A 22,287-nucleotide genomic window follows, 5' to 3' on the forward strand; every position below is an offset into this window, starting at 1 on the left:
AGAAAAAAAGAATTTCTCCTCGCCCAGCAACAAGCTCAGCCAATAGGGAAATACCACAACTGGGCTAATGAGAAACCGTCAGCACCTAGAACTGTTGCTGTCCTTTGTGTCGACTTTGCCTTCACAGCAGTCCCTCCCAACCACCTCCTTTTCCCCAGAAAGTTCCAAAAATCCAAAGATTCCTCTGGTCTCATCTCCAGACTGGCCTATGGGGTGCCATAGTTTGCATGTCCCGAATTGCAATTCCTCTGCTACACCCAAATAAACCCATTTTGCTGATAAACTATAACCGGCTGTTTTACCTTTTAGGTGGACAAACCTGTTGAAGAACTGAAAGGACTGATATGACTCAGCAAAGATTAGGTACTGCTTTGCCAAGAATACTGAGGACCATTTTGACGACAACGGGCCCTCATAAACCTTAAGTCAGTAGCATTCATTATGGGGCGATGATGATGCCCTTGACCTTATCGTCTGTAAAATAAGTGTAGGTGTTTCATGCAACTTGCTGAGGAGGATGAGGAGAAAGGTCTGGCCGCGCCACAGCCAAGTTCCACGCAAAGGCACACGTGGAAACGATCTCGGCCACAGTCACAGCGCGGGAATTGAACTCCCTGAGGAAAGAGATTCCCAGCCTGGGAGGTGCGGGGCGCCTGCGCAGTGGGCCCGAGGCGCCTCACGCGCTGCGGGAGCAGCGAGACCCCCGCCTCCGCCCCTCGCCCTCCAACGTGAACGCGCACGTGAATGTGGACGTGGACGCGGACGCGCACGCGAATGCGCCTCACCTCACTCAACCCCTGCCGGGCGGCTGAGGAGGGAAAAAGACGCCCACAGGAGCCGCGGGTGGGCTGTGTGCGGAGTGGCAGACCCGCCGCGACGGCGGCGGCAGGCGCGGGGGCGGCGGCGCGGGCGCGGCGGCGCGCGCGGGGGGCGGCGGCGCCTCGTCCACTCAGGCGGCTGCGCTCGGGACCCTCCGGCCCGCACGAGGGACGAGCTAACTGACGTACCTCGCCCGCCCCCGCCCCCGCCCCATCTCTCCTCGGGTTCCTGGGACTCAGGGCTAGAGCGCTTTCTCTCCTTGCACCTCTACTCAGCTCTTTCTCTCCCCGGCACCTCAGGCAGCAGCGGCAGCGAGCGGCGGGAGCGGACGGCCCAGAGGATGAAGTGCAAGCCGAACCAGACGCGCACCTACGACCCGGAGGGGTTCAAGAAGCGAGCGGCGTGCCTGTGCTTCCGGAGCGAGCGCGAGGACGAGGTGCTGTTAGTGAGTAGCAGTCGGTACCCGGACCGCTGGATTGTGCCGGGCGGGGGCATGGAGCCCGAGGAGGAGCCGGGCGGTGCAGCAGTCCGAGAGGTGTACGAAGAGGCGGGAGTGAAGGGGAAGTTAGGCCGGCTCCTGGGCATTTTCGAGCAGAACCAAGACCGCAAGCACAGAACGTACGTGTACGTACTGACTGTCACTGAGATTCTGGAGGATTGGGAAGATTCGGTTAGCATTGGGAGGAAGCGAGAGTGGTTCAAAATCGAAGATGCGATCAAGGTTCTCCAGTGCCACAAGCCCGTGCATGCCGAATATCTGGAAAAACTAAAGCTGGGCGGTTCCCCAACCAATGGAAACTCCGTGGCCGCGTCCCTGCCACAGAGCGATCCCTAGTATGTACGGCTCCTGCACAGACTTCTGCTTTCCGCCTATCTTAGAATACATAGTGCCCGGAGCACCTCTCATTCCTTTGCGGTCTCACGGGGAGGAGGGGGGCTTCTTTTGTTTCCTTGGCAGACCTCTGAATCACGCTTGCAAACTGTCTCGGTTGCCAGACACTGTTTTCAGACAATTTGCACGTTTTTCAGATGCTTTCAAAATTGCTGCTTGGTAGCACTGTAACAGATTTCCTAAATCCTAAACCACATGTTTTTTTTTTTTTTTTTTTTTTTTTTTTTTTTAAGGTGCCTTAACTGCTTGCCCAGCCCTTTGTGTGTGTGTGTTGATGCTGTAGTTTATTACATTGCACACACGTGTGTGTGTGCGCGTGCGTGTTTTTGGTACCAATCTTGTGGTTTGTTTTGGAGTGAAGGCCTTTAAAATCTGAACATCTTGGTTGTGTGGCATCTGTATTTTTTGCTTTCTCATTCGCACCATTAGACCTTGCTAGCAAGCCCTTTTGTGATGGAAATTGGTTTAAAGATCAGATAGATATAGATCTATATATATATTTAAAGTATTTAAGAAATTTTACATCTTGTGGTCTTTCCACAGTGGGCAACAATTTTCGGTTCAGTAATGTGATCTAATTTGCCCTTTTCAGAAGTTTCTTTACCCATACGTACATGATTTCATTTTCTTTTCCTTTTTTTTTATGATTTCATTTTCAAAAGAATTCTGACCACTGGTCATTTGTTGCTGCATATTTGAAATGGCCATTTCCCATATAGCCCAAATGTAGTTTCAGATTATATTACTTTATACACTGGGTATCTTCTTGGGAAAGTATTGTTAGCCAAACATATCCTGATATGTACATACTGTCATGAAAACTGTATTCATCGAGTGTAATTTAGCGTGTTCAGCTTCCAACTCCATTGCCCATTTCTTAATACTGTAGAGCAACCATGGTTTTCTCAATATAAACTAGTCTTTGAAAGAAAGTTATTTCACATATTTGAATTTTGTGACATTCCAGTTAACCTTCCTGACTACCAGTAACCATAGGAGTGGAATTTATATGGTGATTACATCCCAATCCAGTGAGGAACCCGTCTTGCTACTCAGCTTTTACAGACTTCTTAAACTGTCCAAACCCCTGAACAATCTCTCTTAAAGATTTAGGATAATTTTTTTGTGTGTCACAGGTCAAACTTTTGGGGGGCATCTAATTAAAAGCTCTTGCATTTGCTTCAGTAGTTGTTTGAAATCAGGAATCTTGTTTAAAATGCATAGGTCTGTCTTCTTAAACTACCTTTATTCTCTTAGCCATGTCAGCAGTTAGGTAGAAGTAAAACCTTTGTGAAGAGGGTATTAAGGATGGAAAGTTAATGCCACATATAACACTAAAACATTTTTAAAACATTCCAGTAGTTATTAATGAATATAAAGTAGAAAATAATGGTCATTTAAAATTTTGTTAGTCAAAATAACCTGTTTTAAACACAATTACTGCTGAAAATTTAAGTTACTTTTTCTTAAAAGTTATTATGCTGTTTTTCAACACACAGAGCGATGCACAAATCTTAACTGTACAGCTTAATCAATTCTTAGATAGTAAATACATGTATGTAACCAGAATTCAGATTAGGAAATTAACATTACCTGTAACTCAAAGGCAATTGCATTTCTCCTCCTAATTAGTATTTGCTTTCTTATCTTTTAAGACTATAGAATAGTTCTATTTTTGAAATTTATCGGTTGAGATTTAGATTATAAACTTTTTTTGTGCTGCCCCCTTGTGTTGTTTGTTTTACTTTTCGAAAGACTCAGTTTTTTCTCCATTTGGTTTGTACTGTAATTCTACAAATTACAATACGTTTATAAATTGGTGTTAAAAAGTGAGTTCTGTTGTACTTTCTTTTTTTGGAACTGTTGTACTGTCTAAAGAAATTTGATGCCACTATTTTGGAAACAAGTCTTGTTACAAATTTAAGCACAGATGAAGTACAGGTTTCAATTCACAAAATATTTTCCGTAGTAAAGCTATCAAAGTAAACTAAAAAATGAGTAAGTTTTTAAAACCAGTGACAGTTTCATCATCTGAATTATATAGTTTGATAAAATATGGCTATTTAATTTTTTTCTATTTTTTTTTCTCTTAAAAAGTGTTATGTAGGGATGCCTGGGTGGCTCATCAGTTGAGCGTCTGCCTTCAGCTTAGGGTGTGGTCCGGGGTCCCAGGATGGAGTCCCAGATTAGGCTACCTGCATGGAGCCTGCTTTTCCCTCTGCCAATGTATCTGCCTCTCTCTCTGTGTCTCTCATCAATAAATAAAATCTTTTTTAAAAAGTGGTATGTATTTAATATCTATTTGAGCACGTTTAATTTCAAACAACCTCACATTGACCCTAATATATCTTTCCCCAGCAACCTAGTTATTCAAGAAGATTCTTAAGTTCTACCTTAACAGAGCAGACATGTTGGATTTTTATTTTATATATTTTTGTCAATGAAAACCCCTTCCTCCTGAAATGCTGCCACAAATGTCTTGGAGGCTTACTTAACTTGTACTTGTTATTCATGGAGGTAATACTGCATTATTTTATTTGGTTCTTAAGTATGTAACAAAGGCAAAAATCCAGTGTTCATATTAACCTAATAGGTTAATAATATTAAGAATTATTAGCCTATAAACATGTTGTGAGCTTTTTTTCCTTCCTTTTTGACAAACATTTAGAATAAGTCATATTTTTCAGGATAGACTGTCAGGTTCATTTAAGTGGTTTTTGTGAAATACTTTCTGGAGCCTAGCCTTGTCAGAATAGTTAAAAGTTCCAAGGAGATTCTTTTTTTCTCTTTAAGACCAAGAATTTCAGGCCAAAACAGGTAACCAGAGTTAGTATATAGAAAATTTCCAACACCTCAGCACTCCAAAAATTGAGGCACAGTTTGGATTTCTTTTCCTTCTAAGATTGTTAAAAATTCACTTGAACATTGTTTGGTTTTTCAGCTCTCCCCTTGATAAAAAAGGGAAAGGAGTACTCCACAGATAATTAAGGCTGCAGACATGCATCAGAAATTTATTTTCTGCATGTTTTATAAATGGCTTACATTTTCAGCAGGTCAAATAGTTTATTCTTGTTAATGTTTTCACATTGGGGGTTAATATAGACACATTGGTGAACTGGAAATACTTGATGCTCTGTATATAAAGTGTACTTTTTTCAAGAAATGATGTGTGTATATATACACACACATGCATACACACACAGTATATTTGGCTAAGCAAGAGCTTTTACTTACAGGCATCCCATGTGGGAGAGCCACCAGGCACCACCAGAGTTTTTAAATATTTTCTTGGCAGCTGTCTCCTGATAAACTGTTATACTGTATTTAGCAGATTTTAAATGTTCCTGGGCAAAGAACACTATGAGAACTGGAAAAGTCACTATGATAACAAGTAAAACATGATATTTTTAGGAGACAGTTTGGTGTGATACAAACTACAGTTGTGGTTTTTAAGTTAGACAGGCTTAGGGTTGGAAACCTGGCTCCAGTTCTTGCTCACCCTAACTTCAACCAAGTTATCTAACTATCTGATGCTCAGGGTTTTTTAAAATATAAAATTTGAGATAATAAAAATAGATACTTTATAAACTCCAATGGGAAGTCTTTCCTGACCACTGGATTAAGATACTTTCTTCTGTGTGTAATGGTTCATGGTTCTCACAGTTTACTTATTTGCATGGTTGTGTGGCTAGACCACAGACCTTTTGATGGGTGGGGACTAGCCTGAATTATTTCCATAAGCCTATAGTCCAGAACATGGAATTTAAAATTTTTTGTTTTACATGACTACCTATCTTTTCTGCAAAACTTGTAGTAGCATTGCTTTCCTGACTTTTCTGTTTCATAATATAACTTGGAACTCCCTCAGCTACTGATTCAGACTTAAATTGCACCTGCATTAGATTATTCTGTGAAGACTTTCCCAAGGCAAAGTGAGTGATGCAGATAATAGGCCCTTTATAAATTTGTCAATTGGAGGAACTGTTAAATTAGTATATATACCTGCTAATTATATGTTGGTTTGTTTTTCCAGATGAACAGCAAAGATTTCAGTATTGCTTGAAAGAATCATTGATGTGAACCATTGATCAATGGACTTTTCAAGTAGAGGTGAGCGTTTCCAAGGAGACAGCTCATCTGATTTTCCTCCTACATCTTGGGACACTCCTTATCCATCTATTCCACTGACAACTCTTGCCCTGGTTGTTATACTATTGTACATGAACACTCTTACTTCAACACCTATAGCCTTTTGTTGTGCTTTTTTTTTTTAATGTGTCTGCCTTCTCCATTAGACTGATATCCTTGAGAGCAAAGACCAGGATTTCTTAATCTTTGCATATTCTGTATATGAAACACTACTTGAAATATGAGTGACATCACCGATTCTTTGATTCAATTCATATTTTGTTATCACCATATGGCAGAACATTCCTGTTTCAATCTGGTGCTAGTAGAATATATTGCTGTCTAGGCATCATGTATGTGGCTTTCCTGTATCAGGTGTTTCAGAAACTTTTCAAGCCAGTTGTAAGATGTTCAAGGACAAGAATTATTACTCATATTTCTATGTCATATCACACAGTGGCTAGCACCATTTTGAGATTACCCTATCACATAGGGCAATATTTTGTAGAATCACTCCTTTGTGTAACAACTTCAGTATTTTTGTACTGTTGTTACTTTGCTGAAATTTTTATTCGAAAAATAGCACTTGCTATAAAACTGCTATAAAATACAGTGAACACAATATTGTGAATTTTTATAAAAATAAATTTTAAGATAATATACAAATGATTTATTTAATGTTTTTGCAATGCCCTAAGCACTTATTTCATGTAATCTTAACATGCCTTTAGAGAAGATTGTTTTTCTCATTTTATAGGTTCAGTATAGTATACTGTATTATTTGATGCCAGAGCCAACAAAAACTGCAGTACAGGTAGTTTCCAAAGTTAATTATACCACTTATTTGCCTAGGTTTCTTTTGCGTCTCTTACTGATTCTGTTGGCCAATTTTCAACCCCTTTCCAACACACTTAGCTGGGTTCTCGTTCTACCTGGTCTCTGCATGTGAGAATATGGAGGACTGAGAGACAGCTGAATTGTTACCACTTAGAAAAGGCATTGAAGAAAAAAATTCCTGTCAGAGGTGGGAACAGAATATGAAGAATTTATATAGGGAGGACTTGGGTCAGCTGTCTCCAGAGAGCAACTTTAAGAAAAGGACAAAGATGTTTAGGGATAGTCTTATGGAGTTTTGCCATGGGATGTGTAATGTCAGCACTCTTACCCAGCTTCCTGCAAAGGTCTCAAAGTGGCTTTAATATGGTAGTTTTCTTTCCTTTGCATTTATAAAAGCAATTACATCAGAAAAAACATGAGTTCCATTTTAGGTGAGTGTTACACCCTCATGGTACCAGTGAAATATTTCACAAGATCCTCCTGGCCAACTTTTTGCCCCAAACTGAGGCCCTGATGAAGGGGAAGTTGACAGAGGAGACCTGGAAGGAGCTGCAGGCCGCAGGAAAGAGTCCAGAGGACTTAGAGAAGCTGTTGCCACACAAGGTCTTTGAAGGAAATCGCCCAACAAACTCTATTGTGTTCACCAAGCTCACGCCATTCATTCTGGGAGCCTTGATTGCCATGTACGAGCACAAGATATTCGTTCAGGGTGTCATCTGGGACATCAACAGCTTTGACCAGTGGGGGGTGGAGCTGGGAAAGCAGCTGGCCAAGAAAATTGAGCCTGAACTTGATGGCAGTAGCCCAGTCACCTCTCACGACTCTTCTACCAACGGGCTAATCAACTTCATCAAGCAGGAGCATGAGGCCAGAAGCCAATAAACTCATGCCCGGCTGCAGTCCCTTTGTAACTGGTCCTTGTCTCTCCTCACCAGAGATGCGCTGCACAGTCTTTCCCAGAGCACCCTCTGGTTGCGGGCTTGGAGCACAAGCCCTTTGGGGGAAGCCGGTCTGGAATTGCCACCCCTGCCCATCCATGTCCGTGTGCCCTCTGTTTTACGATTGGCTGAAGTGTTCCAGTGCAGCTGATTTTTCTGACTGTGTTCGCTTTGTTCGTGTACCAGATAGAAAAATAAAGATGCCACAAAGGAAAAAAAAAAGTTAACTAATTGTTAACTCAGTCCTTACAGAATTGAAATCACACATTTCCCAATTTATTGTTTTTTGTTTGTTTTGTTTTGTTTTGTAGATGTGATATGGTACTCTGGTTATATATATTTTTTTAATCTTTATCTTTTAAAGAAACGTACCATAAATTTTACAGATGAAATGATATGCTACTGGTATTTGCTTCAAAATAATCTGAGGGTGGGGTAGGTGAGCATATAGATGAAATAAGATTGGTGGTAAGTTTATAATTTTTGAAGCCATGTAACAGATATTTGGGAGTTCATTATACTGTTCTCTATACTTTTGTATATATTTGAAATTTTCCATAATAAAAATTGAAAAACAATTCTTCATTGTCTATTTGTAGGCCCTTGCTATCCTTAAAACTTAAGTAGGGAAGGCTGGTTAGAAGTCGGATCTATAGCCCAGATAGACACACTCACCCCTCCTCTTCAAAAACCTAGGTTTTGTTCCTGAACTAAACATATTGGTAGACTTGCTCTTCCTTTAATATGAATTATTTCCTTGGAAGTCTCCCAGTTCAACTTGCAAAAAGACTTTTAGCCTCATCAACACGCCAAACATGACCAGAAAACTTTGAACCCCAATGGTGGACATGAACTTAGGTTCCAGGTGAGACAGTACTCCCATTGTACAATTTAGCTTTTTTAAAAAAAAAAAAAACTATTTTATTTATTTATTCATGAGAGGCACACAGAGAGGCAGAGACATAGGCAGAGGGAGAAGCAGGCTCCCCCCAGGGAGCCTGTTTTGGGACTCGATCCCAGGACCACGGGACCATGCCCTAAGCCAAAGGCAGATGCTCAACCACTGAGCTACCCAGGTACCCCTCTACAATTTAGCTTTAAAAAAAACTAAATTTTTTCTGATTAGGAAATTAATTTATCTTAATTTCAGGAAATTTGGAGAATTCCCTCCAGAGCAAATTAATAAAAAATCACACATGATCCCCCTACCCAGAATAGCCATATTTGACAAATATATATCTATATATAAATATATTCCAGCCTTTTTCTCTTCAAATATATGTTACCCAAGCAGATGGCACAAGTGAGCCCCCTTCCCACCAGAATATTTTCAAAAATCCATGACCCCTTTAATTGTTAAGCATGTACCACATAGGTAGTAGCTTGTTCCTCAGAATTTTTTAGGCTAATGCTTAGGGCCATTACACCATTTTTGCTACTTCTGTGCATGTGCAGCTCAAAACTTGAGTCTGAAATCCAAACCATGCCTTTTACTCCTGATGCATGACAGAATAGCCCTGTTTTGTTTTTGGTTTTTTGTTTCCTAATTTCCACATACACTTTCTGCTCACCAAACTGGTAGGAATGAGAGGCATCGATTCAGAGGTGGTGCCACTTTAATAAATCACACAGTTGCAATATATTGGCTAAAGTAGGCTTGCTACTCTTCTGTTTTCCAGGAAGTTCCTTCTATCTTCTCTGGATCCTCAGCAAGCTACCATATCACTATCTCTCTGTAGCCTCTGATCCTCATTAGGTTGCTGCCCCTCTGGGCACAGTGGTTTTTAACTGTTAAACAAGGACACCACTATTCTGGACTCTGGGAATGGAATCCTGTTCTCCCTCTTCTTTCTACTCCAAGATGTATCCTCATATTTCCCTAATTTCCTGCAACACACAAGAGACCAGATTAAATTTTAATAAGATTTTACTGAAGATTACCAGGTTATGTGAGGAAATGTAATACAAAAGCACAATTTATAACTATTTCATAGGTCATACATTTTCTAGGTTCCAATGCTAGACTAGTTCCCTAGCACTGGCTGACCAAATGGCCTAGGGACATCTTCCATCCCCCATTCCCCATCACTACCAAGAGCTGAGAGTACAATTTCAAATCTTGTACAAAATGATTACCATACCCTGGAGAAGGGAGAGCTTTTCCTGCAACTCAATCTCTAACCAGTACTTAAGGTATGTTAAATATATAGTCCCAGAATCAAAGAAGTGAACCTGAAATTAATGGAATGGATCAAGGAGCTGTGATGGGTTGGGGATGGAAGTTCAGTTTTATATTATTCCAAAGTTCATGTTCTATATTAAGAATAAACAAGACTGGGGAGGCCTGGGTGGCTCAGCGGTTGAGCGTCTGCCTTCAGCTTAGGGCGTGATCCTGGAGTCCTGGGATCGAGTCCCACATTGGGCTACCTGCATGGAGCCTGCTTCTCCCTCTGCCAATGTTTCTGCCTCTCTCTTTGTGTCTCTCATGAATAAATAAATAAAATCTTAAAAAAGATAAGACTGACAATATAGTGAATTTGGTGCTCTACCTTCTGGATGGTAAACATGGGGAACCAAAAAGCCCACCCACAGTACAAGAAGACTTAACACCTTTCCCTGTACAAGCCTACACAGCAGTATGAAGAAGCAGATCAGGACCTCTGGAAGTTTAGATTTATTTGGGGCCAGTGCTGAGGGTATAGAGGATTTAGAACAGGATTGGTAACAATTCTCTTTTCCTTTTGTCTACCCACTCAAACTTAGATCTTGTTTTTTGACTGTTAAAAAGACAAATAGACTGCAGAGTCATTCTTAGTATAGGTATCTTCCACTTTTCAAAAGTTCAGATTAGGCCCTTCTTTTTTATGAAAAACCTACAGTACAGTAGCCCCCCCCCATTACCCATGGTTTTGCTTTCTGAAATTTTATTTACCCACAGTCAACCATGATCCAGGAACAGATAATCCTCTGACCTATCATCAGAAAGTCAATAGTAACCTAATACTACATCACAATACCTGTATAAGTCACCTCACTTTATCTCATCATGTAGGCATTATTTTATCATCTCACATCATCACAAGAAGGGTAAGTACAGTACAAGAAGATTATTTTGACCACATTCACATAACTTATGTTATAATTCTTGTATTTTATTATCAGTTATTGTTCATCTCTTACTGTGCCTAATTTACAAATTAAACTTTATCATATGTATGTATAGGAAAAAAACAGTATATGTAGGGTTTGGTACTATGCTTGGTTTCAGGTATCCACTTGGGGGCCTTGGAACATATTCCCTGTGAATAAGGAGGGACTATTGTACCTGTTTTTGCTAAATGAAAGAAATCTGAAGAGAATTCTTGCTTTTACCAAAAAAAAAAGGCAGAAAAAAGCAACAATAGTGTTCAGTGTTTGTTTTGCAGCAACCCCTTATAGGGCAGTGTACACCCCAGCAGTGAGAGTGGCCCCACCAAGTTCCTTCCCTGGGAACTATACTCAACATTTCTGCATGAAGCCACAAATAGCTTTGAAATGTATCTGTGAGCATCTGTACTTTATTTCCATTACATTTATTAGCAAGATGTGTCTTAAGGTATCAGAAAAACCCAAGAGGTTATTTTTGGGTCTGGGAACACTCAAAAATTTTTCCATATAAATGAATGGTAATCTCTTCTCCACTTTCTGCCAGCTTATGAAAGATTTCATAGGAATGCTCTACCGTTGGATAGTGGGGGAAACCTGTATATGGTACCAGCAGTGACATCTATCTCCCTAGTGGACATTTTATGAATTAGCCCAATCCTTGGTGTATTCTATTTAGAGCAAAGAAACCTTTCCCAGGAATACTCTGCTACCTGAGGATACCCCACTGTCCAAATCTATTTTGAATTACCATATTCTAATCCTGAATTAAATATTAATATGTTGTATATAAGAAGAAAGATTCTCTAGCATGTTCCAATCAGTAAATTTTTAGTTCTTTAAGTTGTGTTTTTTTATCTAACCTGGTAGATAAATAGGAAAGTATTTGCATTTATATGGTATCTCCATCCCTACAACTGAGCTTTAGATGTGATAAACTAAACTATTCAGAACTATTAGAACTCTAGGCCAAGAATTCTGTTACTTCTAGAGGTACGTGAATTGGGCAAATCAGACATGGCCCCTGTCTTCATGGAGCTCTCACTGTATTGGAGAGACAGAAATCCCAACAAAATGTACCAAGTGTTTTTATGATAGTGGGGATTCTGTGGGCTCTGCCAGCACATAGTGGGGGAACTAACTTAGTTTGGTAAGAATATTCTCAGAGGAAACGCCATATAATTTGACACCTGAAGGATGAACAGGTCTTAGGAGAAATAGTTGGGGGTGGGGGTGTTCCAGGAAGAGAGAAGAGCAGATGTGAGGTTCTGGAAGCTAGATAAAAATATGGTGCTTTTAGGAATAGGAACTTTCTCATTATGTCTAGAACATAATCTGAAGGTTCAGAGAAGAAGAAAGGATCTTCTAGACATGAAGCCAGTGGGGTAAGGAAAAGCCAGATTATAGAGGGTCTGATGCAACTTTTTCAGGGATTTGGGGAAAGGAGACATGACATCAATTTGCCTGAAGAGTAGAAAATTGTTTGAAAGGGAGAGGAGATTGTGGTGATAGTATGGGTGAGAAATGATGGTGACCTGAACAAGCATGTTGACCACGTTGATAGAAATGACTACATTTTAGGGTTTAAAGGGGCATAAGGTGATTAATTGGATTTTGGAAATGAAAGAGAGGTAGATATCATTGATCTGTCTCACTGGAGGAACAGAGTTAATGATACCATTCCCTGGGGATGAAAAGAACATGGGATTAATTTTATAACTGCTAGTTTCTGGTAACCAAAGGATATTAACTTGGAGATGTCCACAAGGCTGGAAATACACACACACACACACACATGCAGCTTAGAAAAGAAGAATGAGTTGGAGATAGAGGTTTTGGAGTCATCAGTAAATGAGCAGTGGGTGAAAAGGTAGGTATATACAATGTCATCTAGGAGAGACTGTAGAGAGGGGACAGTGAAGATTATGAACATTCAAGGATGGGTGCAGAACTTCCAGAAGGGTTCTGTGAGGATCTTGGTGGACCCATTCCCCTATGAAATACCATTTTATTGGTGACAATTACATACATACATACATACACACACACACACACACACACACACACACACACACACACATACATTTAAAGTCCCAAGAAGTTGCCATAAGGGCACACAGCAAGTGAATAAAGATTTGTTCAAGAAAATCTATTAAATCTCTATAAAAATCATGAGAATCTGTGGCATTTGAGCTATGCCATCTCCCCCAGCTCCATGTGACAAGCTCTACTCCAGATATGGATGTGCCCAAGAAGATGGGGGCTCCCAATCCCCCCAGCTGCTAGTCTAGGGCTATGCCTTCACTCCAGGACAAGGCCATCAGTGTTTCTGTTTCCCCGCAGCAGAAGTGCTGTTGCAGAAGTGATATTCCAAGCAAGCTTGGGCTAGAGGACAAACTCCCAATTACAGAATGATGTCTTACCCTTAGGCATGACATGCCAAGAATAGTGGAATCCCACTCTTCTCTGCCTCAGCACCTTTGTATGGCAAAGTTTCTACATGGAGACAGGCAAGCTGAAATAACCAGGGACTACCTTCTCTCCCTCAGTGTCCAGTGAGCTGTTACTGCAGGAGAAGTGGCCTCCTATAACCACCCTCTGTTCCAGTACAGTTGTCTGGAGTTTCTGCCTAGTTGAAGAGGCAAGTCATGAGAACTAAGCACAGAAGCTTTGCTTGTAGGGACTGAATTTATTTGGGAAAGAGCTTAGAAAAATTCATGCCTAAGAGCATTTTTGAAACAATGGGAATCTTAATGGTGAGTAATTAAGAAGGACCTGGTAGTTCCAGCTTACTAGTTTAAACAAGGGAACAATACTATAAAACAACTAAACTAACATACATCTAAAGACCACTCCACCAACAACAGCAAAATATTCATTCTGTCAAGTAGAGGGAACATTTTCCAAAACAGACCATAATGCTAGGCTATAAACATGCCTCAACAGACTTTAAAAATTGAAATTATACAAATTATGTTCTCTAACAAAAATGGAATTAAATCAGAAATCAACAATAGAGAGAAATGTGGGAAACTCATGAATATGTGGAAACTAGGCAATACATCCTTAAATAACCAATGGATCAAAGAAAAAAGTCACAATGGAAATTAGAAAAAAACTTTGAGATGGATATAATCAAAACACCAAAACTTGAGATTCAGCTAAAGCAGAGAGCTTAAAGGACAATTCATAATTATAAGTTTCTATAAAAAGAAGACCAAAGTAAACACAAAGCAAGCAAAAAAGAAGGTGATATACGGGGTGCCTGGCTGGCTCAGTTGCTAGAGCATGTGACTCCATCTCAGGCTTGTAAGTTCGAGCCCAACACTGAGTGTAGAAACTACTTTTAAAAAAAGAAGGCAATATAAAAGAATAGAATGAAAAATTATAAAAACAATAGAAAAAGTTGGCTCTTTAAAATGATCAATAATCTGGGGCAACTGGGTTGCTCAGTCAAGTTGAGTGATTCACGGTTTTTGGCTCAGGTCGTGATCTTGACCATGAGATCAAGCTCCACATTGGGCTCCACACTCAGTGCAGTCTGCCTGAGATTCTCTGCCTCTCCCTGTCCCTCTGCCCCTCCCCATGCTTGCTCTCTATATCTCTCTCTCAAACAAATAAAATCTTTAAAAGTAAAATGATCAATCTTCTTTGTTTCTTAAATTCCACATGTGAATGAAATCATATCATATATGTCTTTCTCTGACTTATTTCACTTAGCATAATACTCTTTAGCTCCTACCATGCCATTGCAAATGGCAAGATTTTATTTTTTATGGCCAAGTAATATTCCATCATGTATATATACCACATCTTCTCTATCCATTCATCAGTTAAGACACTTGGGTTGTTTCATAATTTGGCTGTTGTACATAATGCTCCTATAAATATCAGGGTGCATGTATCCTTTTGAATTAGTGTTTTTGTATTCTTTAGGTAAATACCTAGTAGTGCAATTGCTGGATCATAGGGTAATTCTTTTTTTGTTTGTTTGTTTGGGATAATTCTATTTTTAAAGATTATTTATTTATTTATTCATGAGAGACACAGAGACAGAGAGGCAGAGACACAGGCAGAGAGAGAAGCAGGCTCCATGCAGGAAGCCCTATGTGGGACTCGATCCCACGACTCCAGGATCACATCCAGAGCCAAAGGCAGATGCTCAACCGTTGAGCCACCCAGGTGTCCCTCTATTTTTGTTTTTGAGGAACCTCCATGCTGTTTTCCAGAGTGACTTCCTGGTTCGCATTCCCACCAACCATGCAAGAGAGTTCCCCTTTCTCCACATCCTTGCCAAAACCTGTTTTTTCTTATGTTATTGATTTTAGTCATTCTGACAGCTTCCATCTTTGCTTTGCTTTTTAAAGGTTACTTTGGCTATTTGAGATCTTGTGGTTCCATATAAAATTTAGGATGGTTTGTTCTAGCTCTGTGAAAAGTGCTGTTGGCATATTAATAGGGATTGTGCTACATGTATAAATGTCTTTGGATAGTATAGACATTTTGAAAATATTTGTCCTTCCAATCCATGAGCATGGAATGTCTTTCCAATTCATTGTGCCATCTTCAATTTCTTTCATAAGTGTTTTATACTTCTCAGGGTACAGGTCTTCCACCTCTTTGGTTAGGTTTATTCCTAGGTGTCTTACGTGGTTTTTTCGTGCAATTGAAAATGCGAATGATTCCTTCATTTCTCTTTCTGCTGCTTCATTATTGGCGTATAGAAATGCAACAGATTTCTGTACATTGGCTTTGTATCCTTCAGCTTTGCTGAATTCATGTTATGAGTTCTAGCAATATTTTGGTGTAGTCTTTGGGGTTTTCTATATATATAATTGTGTCATAGGCAAAGAGTGAAAGTATTACTTCTTCTTTTCTGATTTGGATGCCTTTTATTTCTTTTTGTTGTCTGATAGGACTTCCAGTACCATGTTAAATAACAGTGATGAGAGTGGACACTCCTGTCTTATTCCTGACCATAAAGAAAAGCTTTCAGTTTGTCCTCATTGAGGATGATATTACCTGTGAGTTTTTCATATATGGCCTTTATTATGTTGAGGTATGTTCCCTATGAACCTACTTTGTTTGGGGTTTTTATCATAAATGGATGTTGTACTTTGTCAAATGCTTTTTCTGCATCTATTGAAATGATCATACAGGGGAAAAAGAAAAAAGAGAGACAAATTAATGAACAGATTTTTAACTATACAGAACAAACTCATGATTACCAGAGGGGATGTGGGTGTGAGGATGGGTTAAATAGGTGATGAAGATTAAGGAGTACACTAGTGATGAGCACTGAGTGTTATAGAGAAGTGTTGAGTCACTATACTGTGCACCTGAAACTGATATTATACTGTGTGTTAACTAACTGGAATTTAAATAAAAACTTTTTTAAAAGATTTTATTTATTTATTTATTGATGAGAGACACAGACACACACACACACACAGAGGGGGTGGGGGGCAAAGACACAGGCAGAGGGAGAAGCAGGCTCCATGCAGGGTCCTGATGTGGGACTCAATCTCGGATCCCTGGGATCACACCCTGGGCTGAAGGCAGCATTAAACCGCTGAGCCACCTGGGCTGCCCCTAAATAAAAACTTTAAAAAATATATATTTTAGTTCTTTATTCATGAGAGACACAGAAAGAGAGGCAGAGACATAAGCAGTGGGAGAAGCATGATCCCTGCAGGGACCAGATGCAGGACTCAATCCTGTGATCCCAGGATCACACCCCAAGCCAAAGGCAGATGCTCAACCACTGAGCCACCCAGGCATCCCTAAATAAAAACTTTTAAGCGGGGTCAGTGAAGGATCTCAAGATGGCTGGGTGAAAATGTGCTCTAAAAACCATTGACTGGGTAGCATTTAGAGAGCTCACACCCCAAAACCAAAAGGGCATTGTGAACTCTCTGAAATCCTGGAATGACAAGCTTACCTCCAGGTTGACTACTCTTCCTGAGAAACCATCTGCTATCAACTGGGCTTACTACAAGGCCATGTGGCAAAGCCTGGCTTGGTAGATGACTTTGAGAAGCAGTTTAATGCCCTGAAGTTTTTCTGTGCTGGAGGATAAATACGCTATCCCAGTGGATGCTGAGGAAAAAGATGTGACAAGCTCTGCCGAGTTTTTGTTTCTCTCAAAGGCCAGGATTGAAGAATATGAAAAAGAGCTGGAGAAGATGAAGAAAATAATTCCATTTGATCAGATGACAATTGAGGACGTGAATAAAGTCTTCCCAGAAACCAAATTAGACAAGAAGTATCCCTATTGGCTTCAAAGCCAATTGAAAATTTATAAACTTGAGTTGGGTAGAAAGTTCTAGCCCTCATACTATAAATGCTAGACATTAAAAATAATGATATGGTGAAAAAAAAACTTAAAAAATTAAATGAAATACAATCTGTACTGTATCCAGAATATTAGTGAACATTTACAAGTCAATAATAATTAAATAATTAAGTAAATTTTAAAAATGGGGAAACGATTTGAAAAGGCAATTCTCCAAGAAATATAGAAGTGGACAATAAGCACATGAAAAGTTGTCCTACAAGAGATACCTAACATATATGGGGAGCAGACCTGCCAGGACATAAAGGGCTGGCAGGATAAACTCAGGATCCTAAATGTGAAGAACATGCAGCCAAGAATACTTTATCCAGCAAGGCTCTCATTCAGAATAGAAGGAGAGATAAAGAGCTTCCAAGATAGATAGAAACTGAAAGAATGTGTGACCACCAAACCAGCTTTGCAAGAAATATTAAGGGGGACCCTGTAAAAGAAAGAGGAAGCCCAAAGAAATAATCCATAAAACAAGGACTGAATATGTATTACAATGACACTAAATTCATATCTTTCCATAGTAACTCTGAATGTGAATGGGCTAAATGATCCCATCAAAAGATGCAGGGTTTCAGACTGGATAAAAAAGCAAGACCCATCTCTTTGCTGTCTGCAAGAGACTCATTTTAGACCTAAGGACACCTCCAGCCTGAAAATGAAAGGCTCCAGAACCATTTACCATTCAAATGGTCCTCAAAAGAAAGCTGGGGTAACATTCCTTATATGAGATAAATTAAAGTTTATCCCAAAGACTGCAGTAAGAGATGAAGAGGGACACTATATCATACTTTAAAAATCTATCCAACAAGAGGACCTAAAAATCATGAATATTTATGCCCCGAATGTGGGAGTTGCCAAGTATATCAATCAATTAATACCCAAAGTTAAGACATACTTAGATAATAATACACTTATACTAGGAGACCTTACACAGCACTTTCTACAAATGACAGAGATTCTAAGCAAAACATCTCCAAAGAAACGAGAGCTTTAAATGATACACTGGACCAGATGGATTTCACAGATATCTACAGAACTTTACATCTGAACGCAACTGAATACACATTCTTCTCAAGTGCACATGGAACTATCTCCAGAATAGACCACATACTGGATGACAAATCAGGTCTTAACCAATACCAAAAGATTGGGACCGTCCCCTGCATATTTTCAGACCATAATGCTTTGAAACAAGAACTCACTCACAAGAAGAAATTTGGAAGAAATTCAAACACGTGGAGATTAAGGACCATCCTGCTAAAGGATGAAAGGGTCAACCAGGAAATTAGAAAAGAATTAAAAAGATTCATGAAAACTAATGAGAATGAAGATACAACCATTCAAAATCCTTGGGATACAGCAAAAGCAGTCCTGAGAGGGAAATACATCACAATACAAGCATCCCTCAAAAAACTGGAAAAAACTCAAATACAAAAGCTAACCTTGCAACTAAAGAAACTGGAGAAAGAACAGCAAATAAAACCTACACCAAGCAGAAGAACAGAGTCAATAAAGATTCGAGCAGAAGTCAATGAAGTAGAGACCAGAAGAACTGTGGAACAGATCAACAAAACCAGGAGTTGGTTCTTTGAAAGAATTAATAAAATAGATAAACCATTAGCTAGCCTTATTAAAAAGAAGAGAGAGAAGACTCAAATTAATAAAATCACGAATGAAAAAGGAGAGATCACAACCAATTCCAAGGAAATACAAATGATTTTAAAAACATTATGAGCAGCTATACGCCAATAAATTAGGAAATCTAGAAGAAGTGGATGCATTTCTGAAAACTCACAAATTACCAAAACTGGAACAGGAAGAAATAGAAAACCTGAATAGGCCAATAACCAGGGAGGAAATTGAAGCAGTCATCAAAAACCTCCCAAGACACAAAAGTCCAGGACCAGATGGCTTCCCAGGGAAATTCTATCAAATGGTTAAAGAAGAAACAATATCTATTCTACTAAAGCTGTTCCAAAAGTGAGAAGGGCATGTAATGCTTACAAACTCGTTCTATGAGGCCAGCATCACCTTAATTCAAAACCAGAAAAGACCCCACCAAAAAGGAGAATTATAGACCAATATCCCTGATGCACACAGATGCAAAAACTCTCAACAAGATACTAGCCAATTGGATCCAACAGTACATTAAGAAGATTATTCACTATGACCAAGTGCGATTTATCCCCGGGACACAAGGCTGGTTCAACACTCGTAAAACAATCTATTTGATTCATCATATCAGCAAGAGAAAAACCAAGAACCATATGATCCTCTCATTAGATGCAGAGAAAGCATTTGACAAAATACAGCATCCATTCCTGATCAAAACTCTTCAGAGTGTAGGGATAGAGGGAACTTTCCTCGACATCTTAAAAGCCATCTACGAAAAGCCCATAGGAAATATCATTCTCAATGGGGAAGCACTGGGAGCCTTTCCCCTAAGATCAGGAACACGGCAGGGATGTCCACTCTCACCACTGCTATTCAACATAGCATTGGAAGTCCTAGCCTCAGCAATCAGACAACAAAAAGACATTAAAGGCATTCAAATTGGCAAAGAAGAAGTCAAACTCTCCCTCTTCGTCGATGACATGATACTCTACATAGACAACCCAAAAGCCTCCACCCCATGATTGCTAGAACTCATACAGCAATTTGGTAGCATGGCAGGATACAAAATCGATGCCCAGAAATCAGTGGCATTTCTATACACTAACAATGAGACTGAAGAAAGAGAAATTCAGGAGTCAATCCCATTTACAATTGCACCCAAAAGCATAAGATACCTAGGAATGAACCTAACCAGAGAGGTTAAAGATCTAGACCCTAAAAACTATAGAACACTTCTGAAAGAAATTGAGGAAGACACAAAGAGATGGAAAAATATTCCATGCTCATGGATTGGCAGAATTAATATTGTGAAAATGTCAATGTTACCCAGGGCAATATACACGTTTAATGCAATCCCTATCAAAATACCATGGACTTTCTTCAGAGAGTTAGAACAAATTACTTTAAGATTTGTGCGGAATCAGAAAAGACCCCAAATAGCCAGGGGAATTTTAAAAAAGAAAACCATAGCTGGGGGCATCACAATGCCAGATTTCAGGTTGTACTACAAAGCTGTGGTCATCAAGACAGTGTGGTACTGGCACAAAAACAGACACATAGATCAATGGAACAGAATAGAGAACGCAGAAGTGGACCCTGAACTTTATGGTCAACTAATATTCGACAAAGGAGGAAAGATTATCCACTGGAAGAAAGACCGTCTCTTCAATAAATGGTGCTGGGAAAATTGGACATCCACATGCAGAAGAATGAAACTAGACCACTCTCTTGCACCATACACAAAGATAAACTCAAAATGGATGAAAGATCTAAATGTGAGACAGGAGTCCATCAAAATCCTAGAGGAGAACACAGGCAACACCCTTTTTGAACTTGGCCACAGTAACTTCTTGCAAGATACATCCACGAAGGCAAAAGAAACAAAAGCAAAAATGAACTATTGGGACTTCATCAAGATAAGGAGCTTTTGCACAGCAAAGGATACAGTCAACAAAACTCAAAGACAACCTACAGAATGGGAGAAGATATTTGCAAATGACGTATCAGATAAAGAGCTAGTTTCCAAGATCTATAAAGAACTTCTTAAACTCAACACCAAAGAATCAAACAACCCAATCATGAAATGGGCAAAAGACATGAAGAGAAATCTCACAGAGGAAGACCTAGACATGGCCAACATGGACATGAGAAAATGCTCTCCATCACTTGCCATCAGGGAAATACAAATCAAAACCACAATGAGATACCACCTCACACCAGTGAGAATGGGGAAAATTAACAAGGCAGGAAACCACAAATGTTGGAGAGGATGCGGAGAAAAGGGAACCCTCTTACACTGTTGGGAATGTGAACTGGTGCAGCCACTCTGGAAAACTGTGTGGAGGTTCCTCAAAGAGTTAAAAATAGACCTGCCCTACGACCCAGCAATTGCACTGTTGGGGATTTACCCCAAAGATTCAGATGCAATGAATCGCCGGGACACCTGCACCCCGATGTTTCTAGCAGCAATGTCCACAATAGCCAAACTGTGGAAGGAGCCTCGGTGTCCATCGAAAGATGAATGGATAAAGAAGATGTGGTTTATGTATACAATGGAATATTACTCAGCCATTAGAAATGACAAATACCCACCATTTGCTTCAACGTGGATGGAACTGGAGGGTATTATGCTGAGTGCAGTAAGTCAATCGGAGAAGGACAAACATTGTATGTTCTCATTCATTTGGGGAATATAAATAATAGTGAAAGGGAATATAAGGGAAGGAAGAAGAAATGTGTGGGAAATATCAGAAAGGGAGACAGAACATAAAGACTCCTAACTCTGGGAAACGAACTAGGGGTGGTGGAAGGGGAGGAGGGCGGGGGGTGGTGGTGAATGGGTGACGGGCACTGAGGTGGGCACTTGATGGGATGAGCACTGGGTGTTATTCTGTATGTTGGTAAATTGAACACCAATAAAAAATAAATTTATTATTAAAAAAAAGAATTGTTGCAGTAAAAGTGTCTATCTCTTGTTTTAGTCTTTGGTCATCTGTAGAATTATTCAAGAATAAGTTTGTTGGGGGGCGTCTGGGTGGCCCAGTCGATTAAGTGTCTACCTTGGCTCAGGTTGATCCCTGTGTCAAGGATCTAGCCCTGTGTCAGGCTCCCTGCTCAGTGGAGAGTCTGCTTCTCCCTCTCCTCCTTGCTTGTGCTCTCCTATCAATGCTCCTCTCTTTCTCAAATAAACAAAATCTTAAAAAAATAAGTGTTTTGGAGATCAAGAGACCACTGGCTGACATATGAGGTTGTCCTGGGAAATCAGAGGGTCCTACCCCCCAACCCCTAACCCCCTCTCCATCCTTAGAACACACGTTTTGCCAACCATTCCCACAACTGGAGCTGTTTTCAAGAACGCAGCCTTGAAGACCAAGGAATGTGCTGTCAAGACCATCCTGTCAGCATATGCAACTGAACCCAGTTCAGGACTCTAAATAAACTTTTAAGATTCCTGTGGGTAGGTAAGGAGATTTACTCATCTTGTGGCTGCCCAATACAAGCCTCATATGTAAGTTCCCTTGCTTATTAAGACTGCCACCTACCAATATGGAGTGGTCTTCCCCTTTCTG

At 40.0% G+C, this 22,287-nt stretch overlaps 2 protein-coding genes and 2 pseudogenes across 3 annotated transcripts; all 4 read left to right on the forward strand.

The window, feature by feature from the left end:
- LOC112673207 (uncharacterized) overlaps positions 1-812 on the forward strand; it is a 44,328-nt pseudogene extending 43,516 nt beyond the window's left edge.
- Positions 721-7,836, forward strand: NUDT11 (nudix hydrolase 11). 2 transcript variants are annotated; one of them, XM_025468621.3, is made up of 2 exons: positions 721-843; positions 1,119-4,001. In XM_025468621.3, the coding sequence occupies exon 2, from the start codon at positions 1,160-1,162 to the stop codon at positions 1,652-1,654; it is 495 nt and encodes a 164-aa protein (XP_025324406.1). In that variant the 5' UTR covers positions 721-843; positions 1,119-1,159; the 3' UTR covers positions 1,655-4,001. The 2 variants fall into 2 exon arrangements, with proteins under 2 accessions (XP_025324406.1, XP_025324405.1); XM_025468620.3 differs by lacking the exon at positions 721-843 and adding an exon at positions 5,745-7,836 and having other exon boundaries at positions 1,017-1,653.
- On the forward strand, positions 7,112-7,578 carry LOC125754596 (glucose-6-phosphate isomerase-like; the record flags this gene model as incomplete). The annotated part of the gene is made up of 1 exon (XM_049107058.1): positions 7,112-7,578. A coding segment is annotated over one exon (447 nt), but the record flags the coding sequence as incomplete, so codon positions are not given.
- Positions 7,837-16,583: 8,747 nt separating the features above from the next.
- Positions 16,584-17,062, forward strand: LOC125754595 (ATP synthase subunit d, mitochondrial-like; annotated as a pseudogene).
- Positions 17,063-22,287: the final 5,225 nt, after the last annotated feature.

The sequence above is a fragment of the Canis lupus genome, chromosome X, assembly GCF_003254725.2.
Source record: "Canis lupus dingo isolate Sandy chromosome X, ASM325472v2, whole genome shotgun sequence".
Lineage (NCBI taxonomy): Eukaryota > Metazoa > Chordata > Mammalia > Carnivora > Canidae > Canis > Canis lupus.